The sequence below is a fragment of the Petromyzon marinus genome, chromosome 25, assembly GCF_048934315.1.
Source record: "Petromyzon marinus isolate PM22_M1 ecotype Great Lakes invasive population chromosome 25, UKy_Petmar_22M1.pri1.0, whole genome shotgun sequence".
Taxonomy (NCBI): Eukaryota; Metazoa; Chordata; class Hyperoartia; order Petromyzontiformes; family Petromyzontidae; genus Petromyzon; species Petromyzon marinus.
In genome coordinates this window covers 4,150,002-4,167,795 of record NC_133691.1, presented here as the reverse complement: position 1 = coordinate 4,167,795, position 17,794 = coordinate 4,150,002, and the positions used below count along the sequence as shown (strand labels likewise).

The window sequence follows — 17,794 nt, the reverse complement described above, 5'->3', positions numbered from 1 at the left end:
TCTCCACAGCAGCGTGACCCACTACTTCCTCCTCCTCCTCTCTGCACCACGGACCACGACTGTCACTGCCGGGCAGCCCCCGGTTGTCCGGTGCGCAGCCATCATCCCGCTGCTGCTGCTGCACATTCGGCAGCAGCAGCAGCAGCGTTCAATCTGCACCGACTTTTAAAAGACGCGTAAAGGCCACCACCACCTCTTTCGCCCGGGCTTTTGAGCGACATTTAGTTTGGCTCCATGCCTGCGAGTCGCACAGTTACCTCTGTACGTATGATTAATTTATTTCGCACCGTCCGTAGGCGCACTTGCTAATCAGAGGTGCGTGGGGGAAGGACAACAAACGAAACACAACAATCAGTTCTAAAGAAATAAGTTTTCAATTTAGATTTTAAACTGCATAGCTCCAGTGGCTTCCTAACATCGGAAGGAACGGTGTGCACATGATAAACTGCAATATTATTATCTGCCTTAGTCAATCCACTGTTGGATACAACTCCTGAAAGCCACTGCCATCCCTCACAATCCCACGATGTGATAATCCACCTAGTACATGCACACCAGCAAATACCATTGTTCAGTCTCCTTGTTGGACATACTCTCAGATTTATTTTGTCCCTTGGAAGCCAGTCCATCATGATTCATGACCATTTGCAATCGTCCCTTCAACTCCTATCCAAGCCCACTTTGCTGTTCTTAACAGTTTGAAATGAGAAATGGAATTTACCAAAATTGACGCACATTGTGCGAGCAACAGCGGTATATTTACACGTTTTTTTTCAGAATGATACGCTGGTAATTAAGAGCGCGACAAGCGTAACTCGACTTGGCTCTTTAAAGTGAATGCGTTATTGTAATTTAATACCCCTACTTAACCACGTGGCAGCTCAACGAGGGCACCACTGTAAAGGGCAACATGAGATCAGCATAAGCACAAGAAAATATTTGCAGTTGTACAAGAACGCAAAGTGACACAGCGCAACACTGGACGGGAGGTCCACAAATGATCCTTATGGCGGTACCCAGGGGTACTACAGTACCCCGGCTCTCGCATTATGTCCGCGCTGCGGTAATTTTTAGCCTGTTGATGGTCGGCGATGCGGCGATCGACTCATCTCGACGAGCTGGACACGATGCTCCACTACGGTGCGTACGGCGAGCGTTCAGGGTTTCAGCAAAATCATCGTCCTCGTTGTGTTTCGACATCGCGGAGTGTGGCACCGATTTCGGATTGATTGGTACCCCAGTCGCGGAGTTAAGTAACACCCTTGGAAAAAAATAGTGTGCCAGAAATAAAATATTTCATTGCCTCGGGCATTTTTTTATTATTATTTGGTATTCCCCGGGGTACCACCATATCAAATGCATATTTAACAATACCAATTTAAGTAAAACAACGTGCAACAAGTCACCCAGACCCATAGACTCATCCTGACCACGTGATTCAATGCAAATATATATCAAACAGTAAATCATAAAACGAAGATACTCATGGTAATAATAAAGTTTTTTAAAGCGCCTCACAACCCATGTCACCTAACGTCTCAGTGGCGAGGAGATGTTATCTCCCTCGCCAGGTGTGCAAGAGGTCGCGGGTTTCATCCCAACCCTGCTGATGTCTGTATACAGTGAATTTGCGTGTTCTCTCTCTCTCTCTCTCTGTGGTCGGATAGATTTTTCTCCGAGTTCTCCGGTTTTTCCCTCCACATTTAGAGAACGTGCTTTTAGGTTATTTGGCTGCTCCTCTAAATTCCCACATGTGATATACGTCACTTCGATGAGATGCCACGTGAGGCTAGGTCGCCTCTGAAAAAGAGGCAATAACTCAGTGGGCTTTACCTGCTAAGTAAAAGTTTAGTTGAGTAACTCTACACCACCTGGTATGCCGTGGCAAGATTGCATCCATGTACTAACCAGGGTCACTGCTGCTTAGCCTCCAAGGCTTAACAAGCGTGGGCATACTCAGGGGTGATTTTTCTGCATTGGGATAACGAATTCAGCAGGAAATAGTAAAATAATAAATATGCATCAGTGCACTCTACTGTCCCTCTGTTATCACGACTTTTTGACCGTCTCACGCTCACATTCCTTAGCGCCAGCACTTGTTTTTCCTGTTAAATTTGCAAATCCGGCTGACGAAAACAAGCACAACCTCATAATCCGGTTTATGGGCATGGAAGGCCAGTGCCAACTTAACGACAACTCATTAAATGAACCTTATGACGGTACCCCGGGGTATCACAGTACCCCGGCTCTCGCACAATGTCCGTGATGCAGTAATTTTTAGTCTGTTGATGGTCGGCGATGCGGCAATCGAATCGTCTCGACGGGCTGTACTCACGATGCACCGCTACGGTGCGTACGAGCGTTCAGGGTTTCGGCACAATCGTCCTCGCTGCGTTTCGACATCGCGGAGTGTGGCACTGATTTCGGATTGATTGGTACCCCAGTCGCAGAGTGAAGTAACACCCCTGGGGAAAAAATAGTGTCCCAGAAATAAAATATTTAATTGCCTCGGCCATTTTGTATTATTTGGTAGCCCGGAGTACCGCCATGAGGATCAAATGCCGATTCAAACGTCGTACTCAGATTGTAAATGTTGTGGCTTGGCTCTCCAACACACAACCGGTGTGCTGTACTAGTATACTACACTATACACTACACTATCCACTACACTACACACTAGTGCTGTATTAGTGACGAATTGGCCACGTTCTGTTTACGTGACAACCCTTACTAGTTGGCTGTGTCGGGTGGTGGCGGGTTTTAACGACACATTTATATATTTACGCGATCTAACCCAAAAATCCCTATTATGGATGATATTGGTCGCGAAGCCTCGGTGTTAAAAAGGGCAGTAATGTCCGCAATGTGTTAAATGTGCGCAGGCTTGACGGCTCATCGAGGCATGTCAAGAGGCCCCTAATCGCCCACTTCCTTGAAATCAAAAGGCTGAACTATTTATTTTGTGTTACGTTTACAATTGGGGCTTGTGGGAGTAGTTAACTGGTCCTGGCCCTCTGCTAGGTCGGCTCAGCCTCCAAATGAGTACCTGGTACGGGGAGAAAACATCAGCATGGTGGAGACAAAGGCGGGCCCGGACGTGGTGCTGGCCACCCCATCCCGTCGTGTCGGCCTTCAAAAGGCGCTCGCTAAGAGCACTTGCCCCGGGAGTCTGTTAAGATCTTGCCCTTTGGTACAGTCATTAGCACACTCTGTGATGAACCAGGAGGCCTGAATTGTATTCCCAGCCATGGGTGACATTGGTAATTTGACTCATGGCCACGGATAACATCAAAAGTTACTTCCTCGCCAGGAATCATCCTGGGCCTCCAACTCCACCAACCTGCACTAACCAATGTTGTGAAGTATAGTCATTCGTCAAATAAACCCGATGACACAGTGCGGGCGAGGCCTTCATCCAAGCAGTAGACTGACAAAAAGGCCTGTAAACCATTATTATTATTGTTTATGATGGTATTTACACTGCACAAAATGCATGAATCTTGATAGCCTTAAAAAAGGGATTTTGGAAAATGCATTCCCTGAACCGTGGGCGAATGCGTACGATTTCCTGTTAAGTTTGATTTGTGCAGGAGGCCTTCATTGTGCCGAAGATTTTTTTGGGATCCGAGTTTACGTGATGAATGATGCAGAACAATGCTTTGTTTGGATCTGTGCATGTAAAAAAAGCGGATGTTTTAACAGAATGATAAGGTGGGAATGTATGATTGGTTCTGTGAATATGCAGCTTGTACTGTACAGACATACGTTTTTCTGCGGTGAACACCCATAGCTGTCAACCCCTATGGTTTACCCGTATTCTTGTACAGGGAAATAGTTTTTTTTTATCTATTTGTTTGTGTTTTTCCCTTGTGATGGGACTTTGCAGGATGAACGTTGTGATTGACAAGGGCACGGGGTGACCAATAAGATCTGAATTGGTCTGTAATAAGGTAGGGCACTGATAAGGGCGTTGACAGGTATGAAACACCTATTCTGTTTACATAACTACACACCGCAGTAGTTTTAGGATTTGAAGCAAAGTTTCAAGTTAGAGTGTAGAAAGTTTAGATTTTAGCCTCTCGAGCGCATGTGCACCCTTCCATGAGAGGTTTACTGTGCGATCGGGCGAAGTGGTGGTGCAATTGTTAGTGCACTTGCACGATGGACCCGGCTGCCTAAGTTCAACTCCCAGCCATGGCAAACATCAGTGGGGAGTTTTTATCACGGCCACCCCCCTCCTCCCCTTTATTGTACGCTCCGAAATAAATATTTCATCAGAGATTACGGCAACGCATTCTGCGGTTGCGTTGTTATTGAATCATAAGCTACAATTAAGGACTGTAAATATGGAACACTTTAAAAACCCTACTGCGTTGTTTTTTGTTGTTGCTGCAGCTCTCCGATGACGAATTCGGTTCCTGCAGGGGCTCCCAGCGCGTGCAAAAAAACGTTGGACAATCGTCCGAGAAAAGTGCGGCACAACGCAATAACACGTGGGAGAGCGGTACTTTAATTATGTCATGATAATGTGGAAATACCTTTGAGACTATATTTGCATCACACTGGCTGATATAGACAGTCAAATCCGTGCTGCATTACTGCACTCGCACTCCCGATCTTTACGTAAGATCTCGAAGGGAGAGGAAGGGAGTTTATGGGGGTAGGCGCCTTCCTCGCGTGGAATGTTGTGGCTTTTTTTTAACAGGAAAATTACTCCAACAATGGAGCGGCTAGGAAATGAAAATAAAACAGCCTTGTCTGAAATATTTTACCACCGCCGTCACGAACAAACCTCTGCTTTATAACTTCAGAATACAGTAAAGAACAAGCTAATGCTTTGGCCAATGGCTTCCTTGGCAATGAGGCATAAGCAAATAGCAGCAAAAGTTTCGGGCTCCAAGTATCTAAAGGGGCCCCAGATTAATGAAAATCGGGGGGTCCATTGTACATCATGCTCGATATTCAAACACTAAAAACATAAGCGAATTAATATTAAACAACCCATGCATCTCTCTTCTCTCACGCCTTTCTTATCTCACTACATCGATATCTCTTTTCTACATCTCCTCTGTCAGCTCACTAGGATTTTATACATTTGAAGGTGGGCCCTCAAAACTAATGTCTGCTTCGTACCCCCAATGGGCCACAGCCATCACTGAAAGGCTCTGTTGTTGGAGGTGGAACACTGTAGAGACCAGATTTATGCAATGACAAAAAAACAGCTGAAACACATCGCCTTGGAAAAAATTGGGACAGCACTTGACTTGAGTCGGACTCCGTAAATGTATACAGGTGGTGGCATTATTTTACAACGTGTTTGTCCTGAATATATTAGTAATCGGGAGGGTTTCATTTGAAGTTGAACACCGCACCGTGACCAATTCAGATTTTATTGGTCACCCCGTGCCCTTATCAATCGCAACGTTCATCCTGCACGTAGTGGGGAACGCGCAAGCTATGTAACTTAACATTGCACGTGGACACTCGATGGTGACATTTCTTAGTCAAATCGAGTGAGCCACACTGCCCATCCGTGCAACTGTCATCTTGTTGCCCCTCTCCACCTACGAGTTCCCCACGTTACGAACGTCTGCTGTTGACCTCCGACCTGAAAGTTGAACTCTGCTGCAAATTGGGCAACAATAGGCCGTGCGCGACCGACACCCCCCAAGCATCCGTCACGATCCACCGTCCCCGTCGTCCTCACCTTCATCTACGTCGTTCCGGCTCACGGCCTCCAGGAGCCTCAGGCTGGGCGGGAAGTTGACAGCGCGGCTTTTCGAGCGAAGCCGCTTCTTCTTGGCGCGCCCCTTCTTGCCGTGCTGCCGGTCGAACTCGGCCCAGCGCTTCAGCTGCTCCGCGCGCTTCTTGCGAGCCCTCTGTAGCCGCTCCGGCCCCGGCAGCGAACGATCCGGTGCAGTGACCACCTCTTCAAAGTCCCTGTCCAACTGTATGTCCCCCATGACTGGCGCCGCGACGACGTGGCCGATGATGGTGTTGGCCCGATGCTATGACCGATTCGATGATGGTTCGGTTGATGGTTTAATTAAGTGTGATGACGCGACTACGTGTTTGGTACCGTGATGCTGTAACGGACCTGGCAGTTTTTTACGGTGTAATAAAATTATATGATGTTCTGACCAACGGCATGATGGTGTGACGGTATCGCTGACGGTGCTTTAATCCGGTTGACGCCGTCTGTGATGGTGGTGCCACCAATGGTTTCACAGCGTGGTTAACGACGCAATGGCCCAACCGTGTGGTTGACACTGTTATGGCGACAAGCAATATTGTGGCAATGCGGCCGGCGGTTGGATTCGAGTGACCTTCTTGGTGTTGGTTTGATGCTACGAGTGGTTCAGATTTCACCCTGCTCACGTACACCTCCTCACGGAGGTGTAGGTGGTCTGGTTACAGCTTACTCGTGGAATACACATAGCTTTGTTTTTATCTCCACCATTACTACGGCATGGCACGCGACAGCCGTCACTTTGTTGCTGCTGTCCTCAAGAGGCCCTTTGTCTTGAAATACGAAGCTCGTTCGGGACAAAAGTCTTTTCAGATCAATTGTTTTCCCATTCATTTGTAATCTGCAACAACAAACACCGTTGCATTATTGCGGGCAGGCCTACAGACATTCAACAACAGCCACCGCAGGAAGAAAAAAAAAACGTTTTCAGGACCACCAGGCGTTCACACTAAACGAGCCAATTCTGGTAACAGCCCACTGCTTCACAAACGACCACGGGGAGATACAAAGTACACTAAAAACAGCTGACTTCAATATGGGGCGATCAGATAAAAGAGTTTAGTTGTCGGCTTTACAAAGAAATAGCTCCTGGTGAGCACACGAATAGGACATAAGATTGATAGAATTTCCCAAGGCAAGTGCTATTAGCGAGCGCCTATTAAGGGTAGCACAGCACACACGGAGCAGGTGTGACTAGAACCACACACCACATGGGCAGCTGCCTTTGTTTTCCTAAGTATTAATTTTAGGATTAGCATCCTATTTCAATGTCCAGGGGTCTAACTTGGTCATCACCACCACCACCACCACAGTGCAATGCATGAACACCAGTTCCCTGCACACACGCACACATAATGCTGCCCTGTATAGTCACACAGTGTCAGAGAGCATGTGCTCTCTGCATTTTCTGGGGTCAGCATGGCACAAGTAGGGCTGGTGCAGCCAACACTAAGCGTGCAACGATCCACTCCCTGCCAGCGATTTGATTCAATGAGTCCTGTGTTAACCATCTCGTTTGTATCGTTTTTGATGTGTTCTGTCTTGTTTGCACAGTTTTGCCTCCAAACATTATCCTACAAGTAGCATTGGCATATCACACGCATGTCATTTGCGTACATTTCCGTGATGCATGCATCATGAGGATTATGGATGAAAGAAAGGACGGCGCTTTAGGCACCTGTCGAACACCATGCCCGACTGCTTTCATTTCCCAGTTCACATTACACACACTGCACGGTAACTCATTCACGTGCAGTCAGTGAGCACAGATTAAAGGCAACATATTGCACAATCGGGTAGTAGTGGGGCCAGCATGATACTCGGCACCTTTGTCTCCACACTGGCTATCTTTACACACGCGAACCAGCCCAGGACAAGTGGAAATCAAACTCGGGTCACGCAGATTGTAGTGTAGTATGCCGGTCCGTAATACATGGTGTGAATACATATATGCAAAGACAAAGATCCCCCGTTTCGCCTTGTCAGACTGTTGGGGCAAGTGTTGTTAGTGAGCACCTACGAAGGCCAGAAACAGCACACGAGGGGGTGGGTGGCCAGCAATGTGTACACATCGCACCAGGTACTCACTTGAGGCCGAGTCGACTTATGGGAGGAGGCCCAGGACCGTTTCAGATAATCGTCACTGGTGTTGGCCGTGAGCAGGAATCGAACTCGGGCCGCCCTGTTTGTAGCGCAGTAAACTATTCACTACACTACCGCTCCCCATTTACACAAAACACGCACTTTATGGTCTCCACTTACTTTATAGAGCAGATTCTCTCGTTGATTTGAAAATCGACAGATCCAGACACCTTTTATTCTTCTGCTGTTCAAGACTCCCAGCTTCGCTCACACAAACAAGGATTCAGCTTCCTCTTTCCCAGGCCCCTCGCTTCCAGTGAAGGAGCAGAGAATTTCACGGCTTCATTTGCAAAGCACAATGAACCTCAGTGCTCCGCGTCAACTCGAACACAAAACTGTTTTGCTCCGGCACGATGTGGAATTCCCGGCAAGCCATGGACTGGAGCACAGAAGATGTGGAATTTTGGGGCGGATAAGCTGGGGGTTGGGGGGGGTACGGGAAAGAGAGAAATAACGTGAGAAGAATCGGCAGGTGGGAGGCAGCGGTTGGAATTAGACTCTGGGTCAAATTTGGAAGATGGAGTTAGAGAAGCAAAAGCTTATTCATAGTCCTCCTCGGATAAAATGGGATCCGTGCCTCGCAAGGCAAGTGCACGCTGAGGCGTGGCGTGGCCTGGCACGATACCAATGCAGAGAGACACTGCTGATGACGAATGTTTTTTTTGGGCAGAAAAAAAATGTCACACGTAAAAATTCCACGTGAGCAGGTTGCCTAGGTGATCAATGAGCTGGTCGCAGCCAGACCAGTTTGCAAGTCCCACTTTCCAGTGGGTGATTTGTAAATTACAACGTAAAGAAAAAGGTGAATTGCTGTTTTTAATGCTCTCCTGAAGCAGCAAAGTGTTCGTTGTAAAGAAATAACTATGACACCATGTTTTGTATGGGCAGGCCATTATGGTTCCTGTCATAACTAAACATTTTCATTGGAAAATCATCCACAAACGTTTTACATAAAGCAGAAAACATTCAAACAAAGCGAGTGTGAAATCAGTGTTAAGTAACCCAACTTTGCAGTAGAGATATCAAAGTCAATGTCACCTGTTTAAAAGGCAACTATATATACCCTATAACCTTCGTACACTGAATAAGCCTGCACTCTGTGCAAGGCCAAGAGCAAAGTTCCTTTTCAATAACCAGCTGATAGGGTGGTTGCACGCACGCAGTAAATACGTCCAAAATTACGCAGCAGATTCACGTCCTCCACTTAATTCGGATGCCGCTATCAGTGCCATGCCACGCACACAAACAATCCAGTTGGAAGTCTCACGAAAACAGCTCACCTTGCATGCCACAGAATGGTCCACGGGAGAGACTGTGAATCATAACACATCAGATTCCTCCACTCTAAATAAAGATTCTGATTCTGAAGTGGCCTTTTTTTCTATTTTACATGGGAGGCGATTTACTCTCCCTCAAGCTCGACAATAACATTGTAACATGGCACTCAAACTTATGTGATCAATTCTCAGAGGTAGAATTTAGCCTAATAAAGTGCAAAAACAAGATGTTCATGGTGAGATCATTTTTTTGAGTGTCCGGAACAGGTAATTGGTGACTAGGATGAGCTCGTTTACTTGCTCCAGTTGAGAACCCGCTTGATTTATGGGCAGCTGCCCGGATTCAAACGCAAGACATCAGCGGTGCCAGCCCTGACCTCCGAGCCACCGGGTGCGTCACCTCACGCGGTTGATATTTAACGGTATTGTGGCAAGAGCCCAAGGACTATTTATAGTCTACACAGCCTGCATGTCACAAACTCTCAAACAGGCGACGCATTTCTAGCGCACTCGAGAATACGAAGCACCTGTTGCAGTTAAAAGGCACCAACAGAAATGGGGGGGGGGAGGGGGGGTCTCCACTTCGCCGTTATGAAAATAAAACGACATTTTGTGTCCATCAGCCGAATGTGTCGTCTGGAAACCACGTTGCTTCTCATTGACTTTTCTGATGTGTTTATGGGTTGCACACCACGTGTTGTTGAAACGATATCCAACGTTTTCGCCCTGGCGTGTGGGGACCTGCAATTGAGAGGCTCACTTTCTCCCACGCCGAGAGAGCATTTCCGTACTGCTGGTGTCGCCAGTTAAGCACATCCCGACGCATCACTATTCTACAGCACGGCCGTCGAAAGTCGACGCAGTTTCATTCGTTTTTGTCTCAGGCAGGCAACCCCTGGAATGGTTTTGACTTTAACATTGTCATCAGCAGATAGTGGCCTGTATTTTCAATTAAGGAGCATGTACGGGCAGATGGACTGGGAACGCTGACCTTATCAGCTGCCACGACAGATATCGTACTCAGTCAATAAACAAAGTACCGTATAGAAGGGTCATTGCCCGAAACGTTGCCGGTTATATATTTTTTACTTATTTTAAGGCCGTGTTACTGATGAAACGGTTGAGTTTATTTTCACCAAAAAGCAATAATTTGCTTAATGATGAGCCTTTACATATGTTCAGCCTGTTGTTCATTCCACTGATGGTTGAGGGTCTCGCCATATCTTTAGCGGGGATGTTTCACTATTCACCCTGGTTGCTGTGGGTTTGCGAATCAGGGGGAGCTCTGATCCCACCTGCCAGTGAAGTCAGCCTGTTTCGGGAATCAAACTCAGATGGGACAAGTTACGTCATAGTCCAGTGTGCAAACTACTGTGCCACCGCTCCACTCGAGTTTTTCAGTGTTATGTGTACAATATTGTACTCTATGTAAGCACACACACTCTTTAGACTTGACCACTCTAATTGCTAAAGTGCTGATTTAGGGTCAATGCAGTGAACGTTAAATACCAACGGCGCAATGAATTTAACTTAAGTTGGTGCAATACGATTTAATCAGCATATTTTAAAATAGAATGCTGCATACTAATTTAATCAAACATGCAATACCATAATAGTAACATACAATACGATATATAATGGAAATGTTTAACACGTAGGCTTTCGCGACCAATATGATCCACGAGAGGTTTTTGGGTTAGACCGCTGAAATATAAATGTGTCGTTAAATCTGCCACCACCAGACACGTAAACACCACATGTCAATTCTTTACTAGTACAGAACACCGCTGCGTTGGAGAGTAAGTACACAACATTTACAATTAGAGTACTCTCCAACACACCGGTTAGTGCTGTACTAGTAACGAATTGCCATGTTTTGTTTACGTGACAAACCTTACTAGCTGGCTGCGTCGGGTGGTGGCGGGTTTAACGACACATTTGTATTTACGCGATCTAACACAAACACCTCTATCATGGACAATAGCAATGCCCGTTCTTTACCTAATACTGTACAAGTATTATCCAGGATATATAAAGTACTGTAACATGGTAAATGCATACAATTAATTAGATCAAAATAAAAATTGCAGCAAGAGATATGTTTTTGTTACTTCATGACACCACTCGTATTGATGTGACATGAAAATATTGCACTGGCTTTATGATCATTACCACTCATCAGTGGTAAAACAGTACACGTGTGTGTGTGGTTGTGCATGGATGATCCATCCTTGGTTCAATCAGGCTGGATTGTGTGAGGAGCTCACAAATCCTTGAAAGATCAGTGAGCTCCTCCGGCAGGCAAGGCTGCGTTGGCTGGGTTATGTAGCCCGCATGCCCAGCCACCGGATGCCCAAGCAGCTTCTGTTTGGCCACACAGAAGGGGCTAAACGGGCACGACATGGGCTGGAGAAGAGATAGACTGATGCGGTAGGGGAGGATGTGGAGCTGAGTGGACTTGCCGACGACTGGTACCAGCGGTGTCAAGATCGGCCTCCGTGGAGGAGGCTTGTGAAGAACGCCACTGGGCAGCTGGAGGCAGTCGCCCTCCAGCAACAACGGAGGGCAGAGGAGCGACACTCACAACAACGAGCAGAGCGCCGGGCAGCTAAAATACAGCAAGTTGGCACAGTAGGGGGTACAGCTGGTGCATCTCTGTCAGCCAACCCATGGCACTTGGGTCTGTCCCGAGACCTGTCAGCGGGAATTCGACACTTCACGTGGCCTCAAAGTCCACCTGGCCTGGCACAGGCACCGTGGTGACGTCACCGTCACTTTGTGGCGAATGGCGGGTGTTGGCATGGTACCTGCGTAGGCAAGAGATGTAACTACTGCGCTGTTGCCTTTGAGAAAAGCCTCTGGCAAATCTCCTGTATTTAGAACATTACGGAACATTATCACGCCTGGACTTGCCATCTCACGTGAACGTGTAGCCTGGAGTAAGAGTACGAATGCTCGTAATTATTTCCCCCAGGTCAGCCTCACTTGAGTCCCAAGAATGAACTCGGGCTCGTGTGACACGATTGCTCGGCAAATTCCATGCGTGCGTGTTTGGCTTCGTGTGGCATTAATCCTGCATACCCGGAGAAAACCCAGCGACCACGCCGTGTACAAGGGGAATGCGACACGCAGCACCGCCATCTCCTGGTCACATCTGTCAGCCCCGCAGCCGACAACATCTGGCAAGCCCTGGTTGGTGGTAACCCACACAAGCGGAGTAAACTGGCCAGGCTCAAATCCTCGCTGAGCTTTCGAGATTCTAAGAGGTTGGGGGCGCTTGCTTTTACGGTGGTATAATTTTGTTGTCTTTATGATAGCTATTGCGCGATTACATAAACCCGAGGTCCCAACAGTTACACTGAGCTTATTGTTTTATATTTTTATTATTTTATTTTTTCCCTTCTACGTGACTTTACCGAAAGAACCAAGAATAAGTTACACAATCGTGCACCTCTGCGCGCTCCAATAAGGTTCTTTCCAACAGCCCAGAAGCCCCGACCAACACAATTACCGACACAATATATCTCTCGATATATGTAGCATTATAGTTTACGGTAAATGGCGCAGCACCGTACCAACAAGCGGGTTGCGAACCAGGTCTCAAAAGTGAGTGTCATAAGGGGCCGTCCATAAATGACGTCACGCGATTTTGGACGATTTTTGACGCCCCCCCTCGTCACACGGCGTCACAAAAAGTCAGACCCCCCCTCAAATATGACGTCACAAAGCTCTGCCCCCCCCCCCCAAAAAAAATAAAACATGCTTCAACTCGCTTTAAACTATTGTCATTGTAGTGCGTATTTAATATTGTAGGAGGAAACATCTATTTAAAAAGTATATTTCATCAAGTAGAACGTGTTGTCTATTTTTATTTAAAAGTTGCGCATTTTTATGTGATGTCACATTTCTCAAACCCCCGCCTCGTCACACATCGTCACCAATGTCTGACCCCCCCCCCCACCCCAGGTGCGTGACGTCATTTATGGACGGCCCCTAACCTTTCTACGGGGTTACTCCAGGTTCCTGACAAAAACCCAAGCCACCCAAACACTGCGTGACATCGAGATGGCGCGCACAAATCCCCAAAGCATGACCCTCGCTGCTTAAAATGTCTCGAGGCATCTTAAGGAGGCAGGCGTTCCATTGTAAATGTCATCACAGTTCTGTCGTCAAAAAAATGTAATGGTGCAACCCTTAAATGACTTGCTCACTCCACTGCTGGCCGGCAGGCTGCCGCTAGAGAGAGGCCTGTATCCGGGGGTATTTTTTGGCTTACTCTAAAACCATTTACTAAACATTGTTTTTATTTCACCAGGAAAGGGCCACTGAGTTATACCCCGCATAGCTCTTTTTTTCAGAAGCGACCTGGCCACAAAGGATAGCTCAACGAAGTTGGCTTATCGTGTGGAAATGTATAAATTCGGAGGGGGAAAAAACCCGGAGGACCCTGAGAAAAATCCACGCGACCACGGGGAGAGAGAGACGCCGACTCCAAATATACAGCAGTCAGTGTCAGGGTCGAGATCGAAGCCCACAACCTCCTGTATACCAGGCGAGGTGGTTAACGTCTCCGAGCCACCGTGGCGGTATCTCTCGGTTGCCAGACGCCTGGAAGCGAGACTTGAGTACGGCACGTGCCGATATTGAGCGTGCTGCAACCAAGGCGATCTTTCGGAAACTTGTTCGTTACGGTGCAGTCTGTTGAACTTCTTTCGCACCGTACGCAGCCAACCGTGCTCATCGGAGGTGCTGCGGCGGCGGATGGGAGGGGGGGGGGTTGAACAACAAAGAACTCCCCGTGCCACTGGAGATGAACTCGAACCTGGACGGTCCCTGGGGTCACAAGTGCAGCCCGCTGCTGCTAAATGCACCTCCGTGACGGCATCCACCTTGACCTTAGCGCTGCGGTCGCCTTAAAAAACGACGCGCGAGACATCGTCTGCACGATTTGTGTCAGCGTGCACATATCGACACCAGCGACCAATCTGGAGCACGCGCCGTGTTGGAACGACAACGAGGAGGAAAACGAGGAGGACTCCTTGGCGCGCGTCTGCGGTGCCGGGGTTATCTTGGCCACGCTGCAGCACGCACGGCGCTGGAGGTTGGGGCCAGGGGATTGTTTTCCCAATTCCACGTTGAACCTCCTTCACAGTTCATGGTTCCATTTATTTGGTATAGCCCTGTGAGCCATTCGGCTCTTGAATCGGGTGCAACCGCAACAAACAAAAAAACATGAACAAGAAAACATCTTAAAGTCACTATGTGATTGTGCAAACAGAAAATCCAGGAAAAAAGCATCAAAATATTCCTGAAATAGCACCGTACACCAACGCTGTGTGCAAAAATCCCAGTGGGATGCAAGTCAAACAACAACAAACAACCACAAGACAACTAAGATTAAGGCCATCAGTCCAACTCCGTACTACAATAAACAAAAACATGGCCAAACCAAAACACGTTTTCGAAATCACCAAAATAATGCCATAAATGCAATGTAACAGTGATCATAGGGACTGACCGAATTTTTAACAATAAACTACATAAATAACATGTAACACCAAACCCTAGAGCCACAGCTGGCTGCATGAGTCACTCCACAACAACAGGAGCATCAGTCGGAGTATCACATTTTTCAATGCACCTTTAAGATCAGCACCCTAAATCAAAATACAGATAATACTTTGCAGCGGTCATCCGGGGAGAAACATTTTATTTTAGGTCACTGAATAGCAGTGGCAGCTAGGGGTGTACAACTCCTCTAGAGCAGTTTTGAGCGAAGATCTCATAGGTAGTGATTCAAGTTGCAGTTTATTGGCAATAGCATTCCAGACCCTGGGGGCATCAATAGCAAAGGCCCTTCCTCCGGCCACCCACCACCGCAGCGTTTAAAATAGAGCCCACGTTCTTTGCACCCCCTAAGGAGACACTGCGTGTCTCTGTCGTCACCCCGTGTATATGTCCGTGTCGATCTGTAGCCTCTATGCATCTCTGTCAGCGCGTATCCATCTCTGTATGTGTACGTGTAAATGTCTATGTTATGTGTGTGTATCGATGTGTCTTTTTGTGTATGTGTGTTCATATCTGTACGTGTTTGTATTTTTGTCGACCAGGTCCCAAACGATTACTGTACCCGGTGCGGTGTGTAAACATCGCCGCTAGGGAGACAAAGGCGGCCGGGCGTGGTGTTGGCCACCCACCCCCTCGTGTGCCGTGCCGGCCTTAATAGGTGCTCGCTAACAGCACTTGCCCCAACAGTCTGTTCAAGGCTACACGGGGGATCCTTGTCTGTGTGTATTACATGTGTGTGCCTGTGTGTGTGTATGTATGCGGGGTTTTGTATGTCTGTCCGCACCGCCAGCCGGTATAAATTTTGACTTAAAACTTTCGTGACTGCAGGAATTCTCTTTCGGTAAAGTCACGTCGATAGAAATTTAATAAAAGTAAATAAAATAAAATCGACGACGTTTCGATCACAACGCAAGCGACCGTCGCTTGCGCTGTGATCGAAACGTCGTCGCCTCTATCGGTATACGTATCTCGATGCGTGTGCGTGGGGTCTGTAGGAACGCGTATCTCGTTGCGAGCGAGTACATGATAGCGCATCGACGTATTTGTACGTAACGACGCGCGCGTGTGTGTGTGTTAGTTAAGTAACCCTTCACGCGTGTGGCGATGTGTCCGTCTCGACGCGTTAACACCGTGTTTTGTAAAGTATATCCGTGCGGATGCGACGCGAGTTGAACGTACCCCACATACACACACAGCGCCGTCACCACCACCACGACCATCGACAGCTGCCACGAGTGAAGACGATGTCCCGTGAAGACGATGTCCCGTGAAGACGATGTCCCGCGTGTGCCGCTGCAGCTGAGGAGCAAACGGGGACAGAACTCTGCCGTATGCCTTCTCGCCGGGTGAGTGAGGATAGGGAGGAGGTGGTGGTGGTAGTGGGGGTGGCAGAGCACAGAAGTAACGTGGTGGTGATGGGGAGGGGAGTTAAGCGAGGAGGAAGGAGGGAGTGGTGGTGGTGATGATGATGAGGGTGATGGGCTTGGCTAAGTAGGGGGGGGGGGGCTGAGTCACGCACAAGCTGGGATTGGTGGTCGCTACATCTAACCGGCGTGATCGAACTTTGGAACACGGCGCAGGGCCCAGCTCCACTCACTCGCGGGGGAGAGTAAGGGGCTCGCAGCGCCAAGCCAAGGCAACACACACACACAACTCAACACACACACAACACACACACAACACACACACAACTCAACACACACACAACACAACTCAACACACACACAACTCAACACACACAACACACACACAACTCAACACACAACACACACAACTCAACACACACAACTCAACACACACACACAACACAACACACACACAACTCAACACACACACACAACTCAACACACAACTCAACACACACAACACACAACTCAACACACACAACACACAACTCAACACACACAACACACAACTCAACACACACAACACACAACTCAACACACACAACACACAACTCAACACACACACACAACTCAACACACACACACAAGTCAACACACACACAACACACACAACTCAATACACACAACACACACAACACACACACAACACACACAACACACACACAACTCAACACACACACACACACAACTCACACACAACTCAACACACACAACTCAACACACAACTCAACACACAACTCAACACACACACAACACACACACAACTCAACACACACACACACACAACTCAACACACACACAACTCAACACACACACACAACTCAACACACACACACAACTAACACAACACACAACTCACACAACACACACACAACTCAACACACAGACACAACACACACAACTCAACACACACAAGTCAACACACACACAACTCAATATACACACAACACACACACACAACACACACAACTCAACACACACACAAAACACACACAACTCAACACACACACAACTCAACACACACACACAACTCAACACACACAACTCACACACAACTCAACACACAACTCAACACGGGGGGGGGGGGGATAAGGAAATGAGCCCAACGCCCAAATGCTGTATCGGGGCTCTGCGGTTTCCACGTCCGCTTGCTGTGTGGGGTTGGTGGTGGTGGTGGCTCCGCCCGAGTCTATAGGGAGACTGAATTCAATCTCGCGTGTTCCTGCTTGTGTTTATACAGGCTGCTACTGTATGTGTGGTTATGTACACAGTGCCCTGGCTTCAACGGTAGCGCACACACACACACGTACAGAATCACCCTTCTGTACGTGCGCATGTACTGCTTTTTGTCTTCAGTTTGTTGTCCTTCCCCAACACCTCCGATTAGCACGGCTGGCTACGTACGGTGCGAAAGAAGTTCAACATACAGCGCATACATACTCTTGCATGAGAGTGCACTACACAGCACGTCAAGGCCCGAGTAATAAAATCCCACAATTGTACAGGTTGTCCTAACACGGTAGTGTTGCAGTCTCAAATGTGCAACCGAAAACTTAAAACGCCGCAGGTTATAAACATTTGTTGCTGCACGTTGAGTAAGACAATTATGTTATTGACTTTTATTGTGATACCTAGCGGAAATAACGCGTGTC

General features: G+C 47.7%; 1 protein-coding gene across 4 annotated transcripts in view; it reads right to left on the bottom strand.

The window, feature by feature from the left end:
• Nucleotides 1-16,394, bottom strand: part of LOC116945953 (uncharacterized) — a 46,879-nt gene extending 30,485 nt beyond the window's left edge. The window contains exons 1-3 of one of the 4 annotated variants that reach the window (XM_032960666.2): nt 15,916-16,393; nt 8,012-8,308; nt 5,708-6,590 (exon numbers count right to left, since the gene is read on the bottom strand). In XM_032960666.2, coding sequence (XP_032816557.2) covers nt 5,708-5,963 — 256 coding nt within the window. In that variant the 5' untranslated portion in view covers nt 5,964-6,590; nt 8,012-8,308; nt 15,916-16,393. Of the gene's footprint in view, nt 1-5,707; nt 6,591-8,011; nt 8,309-15,915 lie in introns of all 4 variants that reach the window. The other 3 variants (XM_032960667.2, XM_032960665.2, XM_076069641.1) reach the window with 3 other exon arrangements.
• Nucleotides 16,395-17,794: the final 1,400 nt, after the last annotated feature.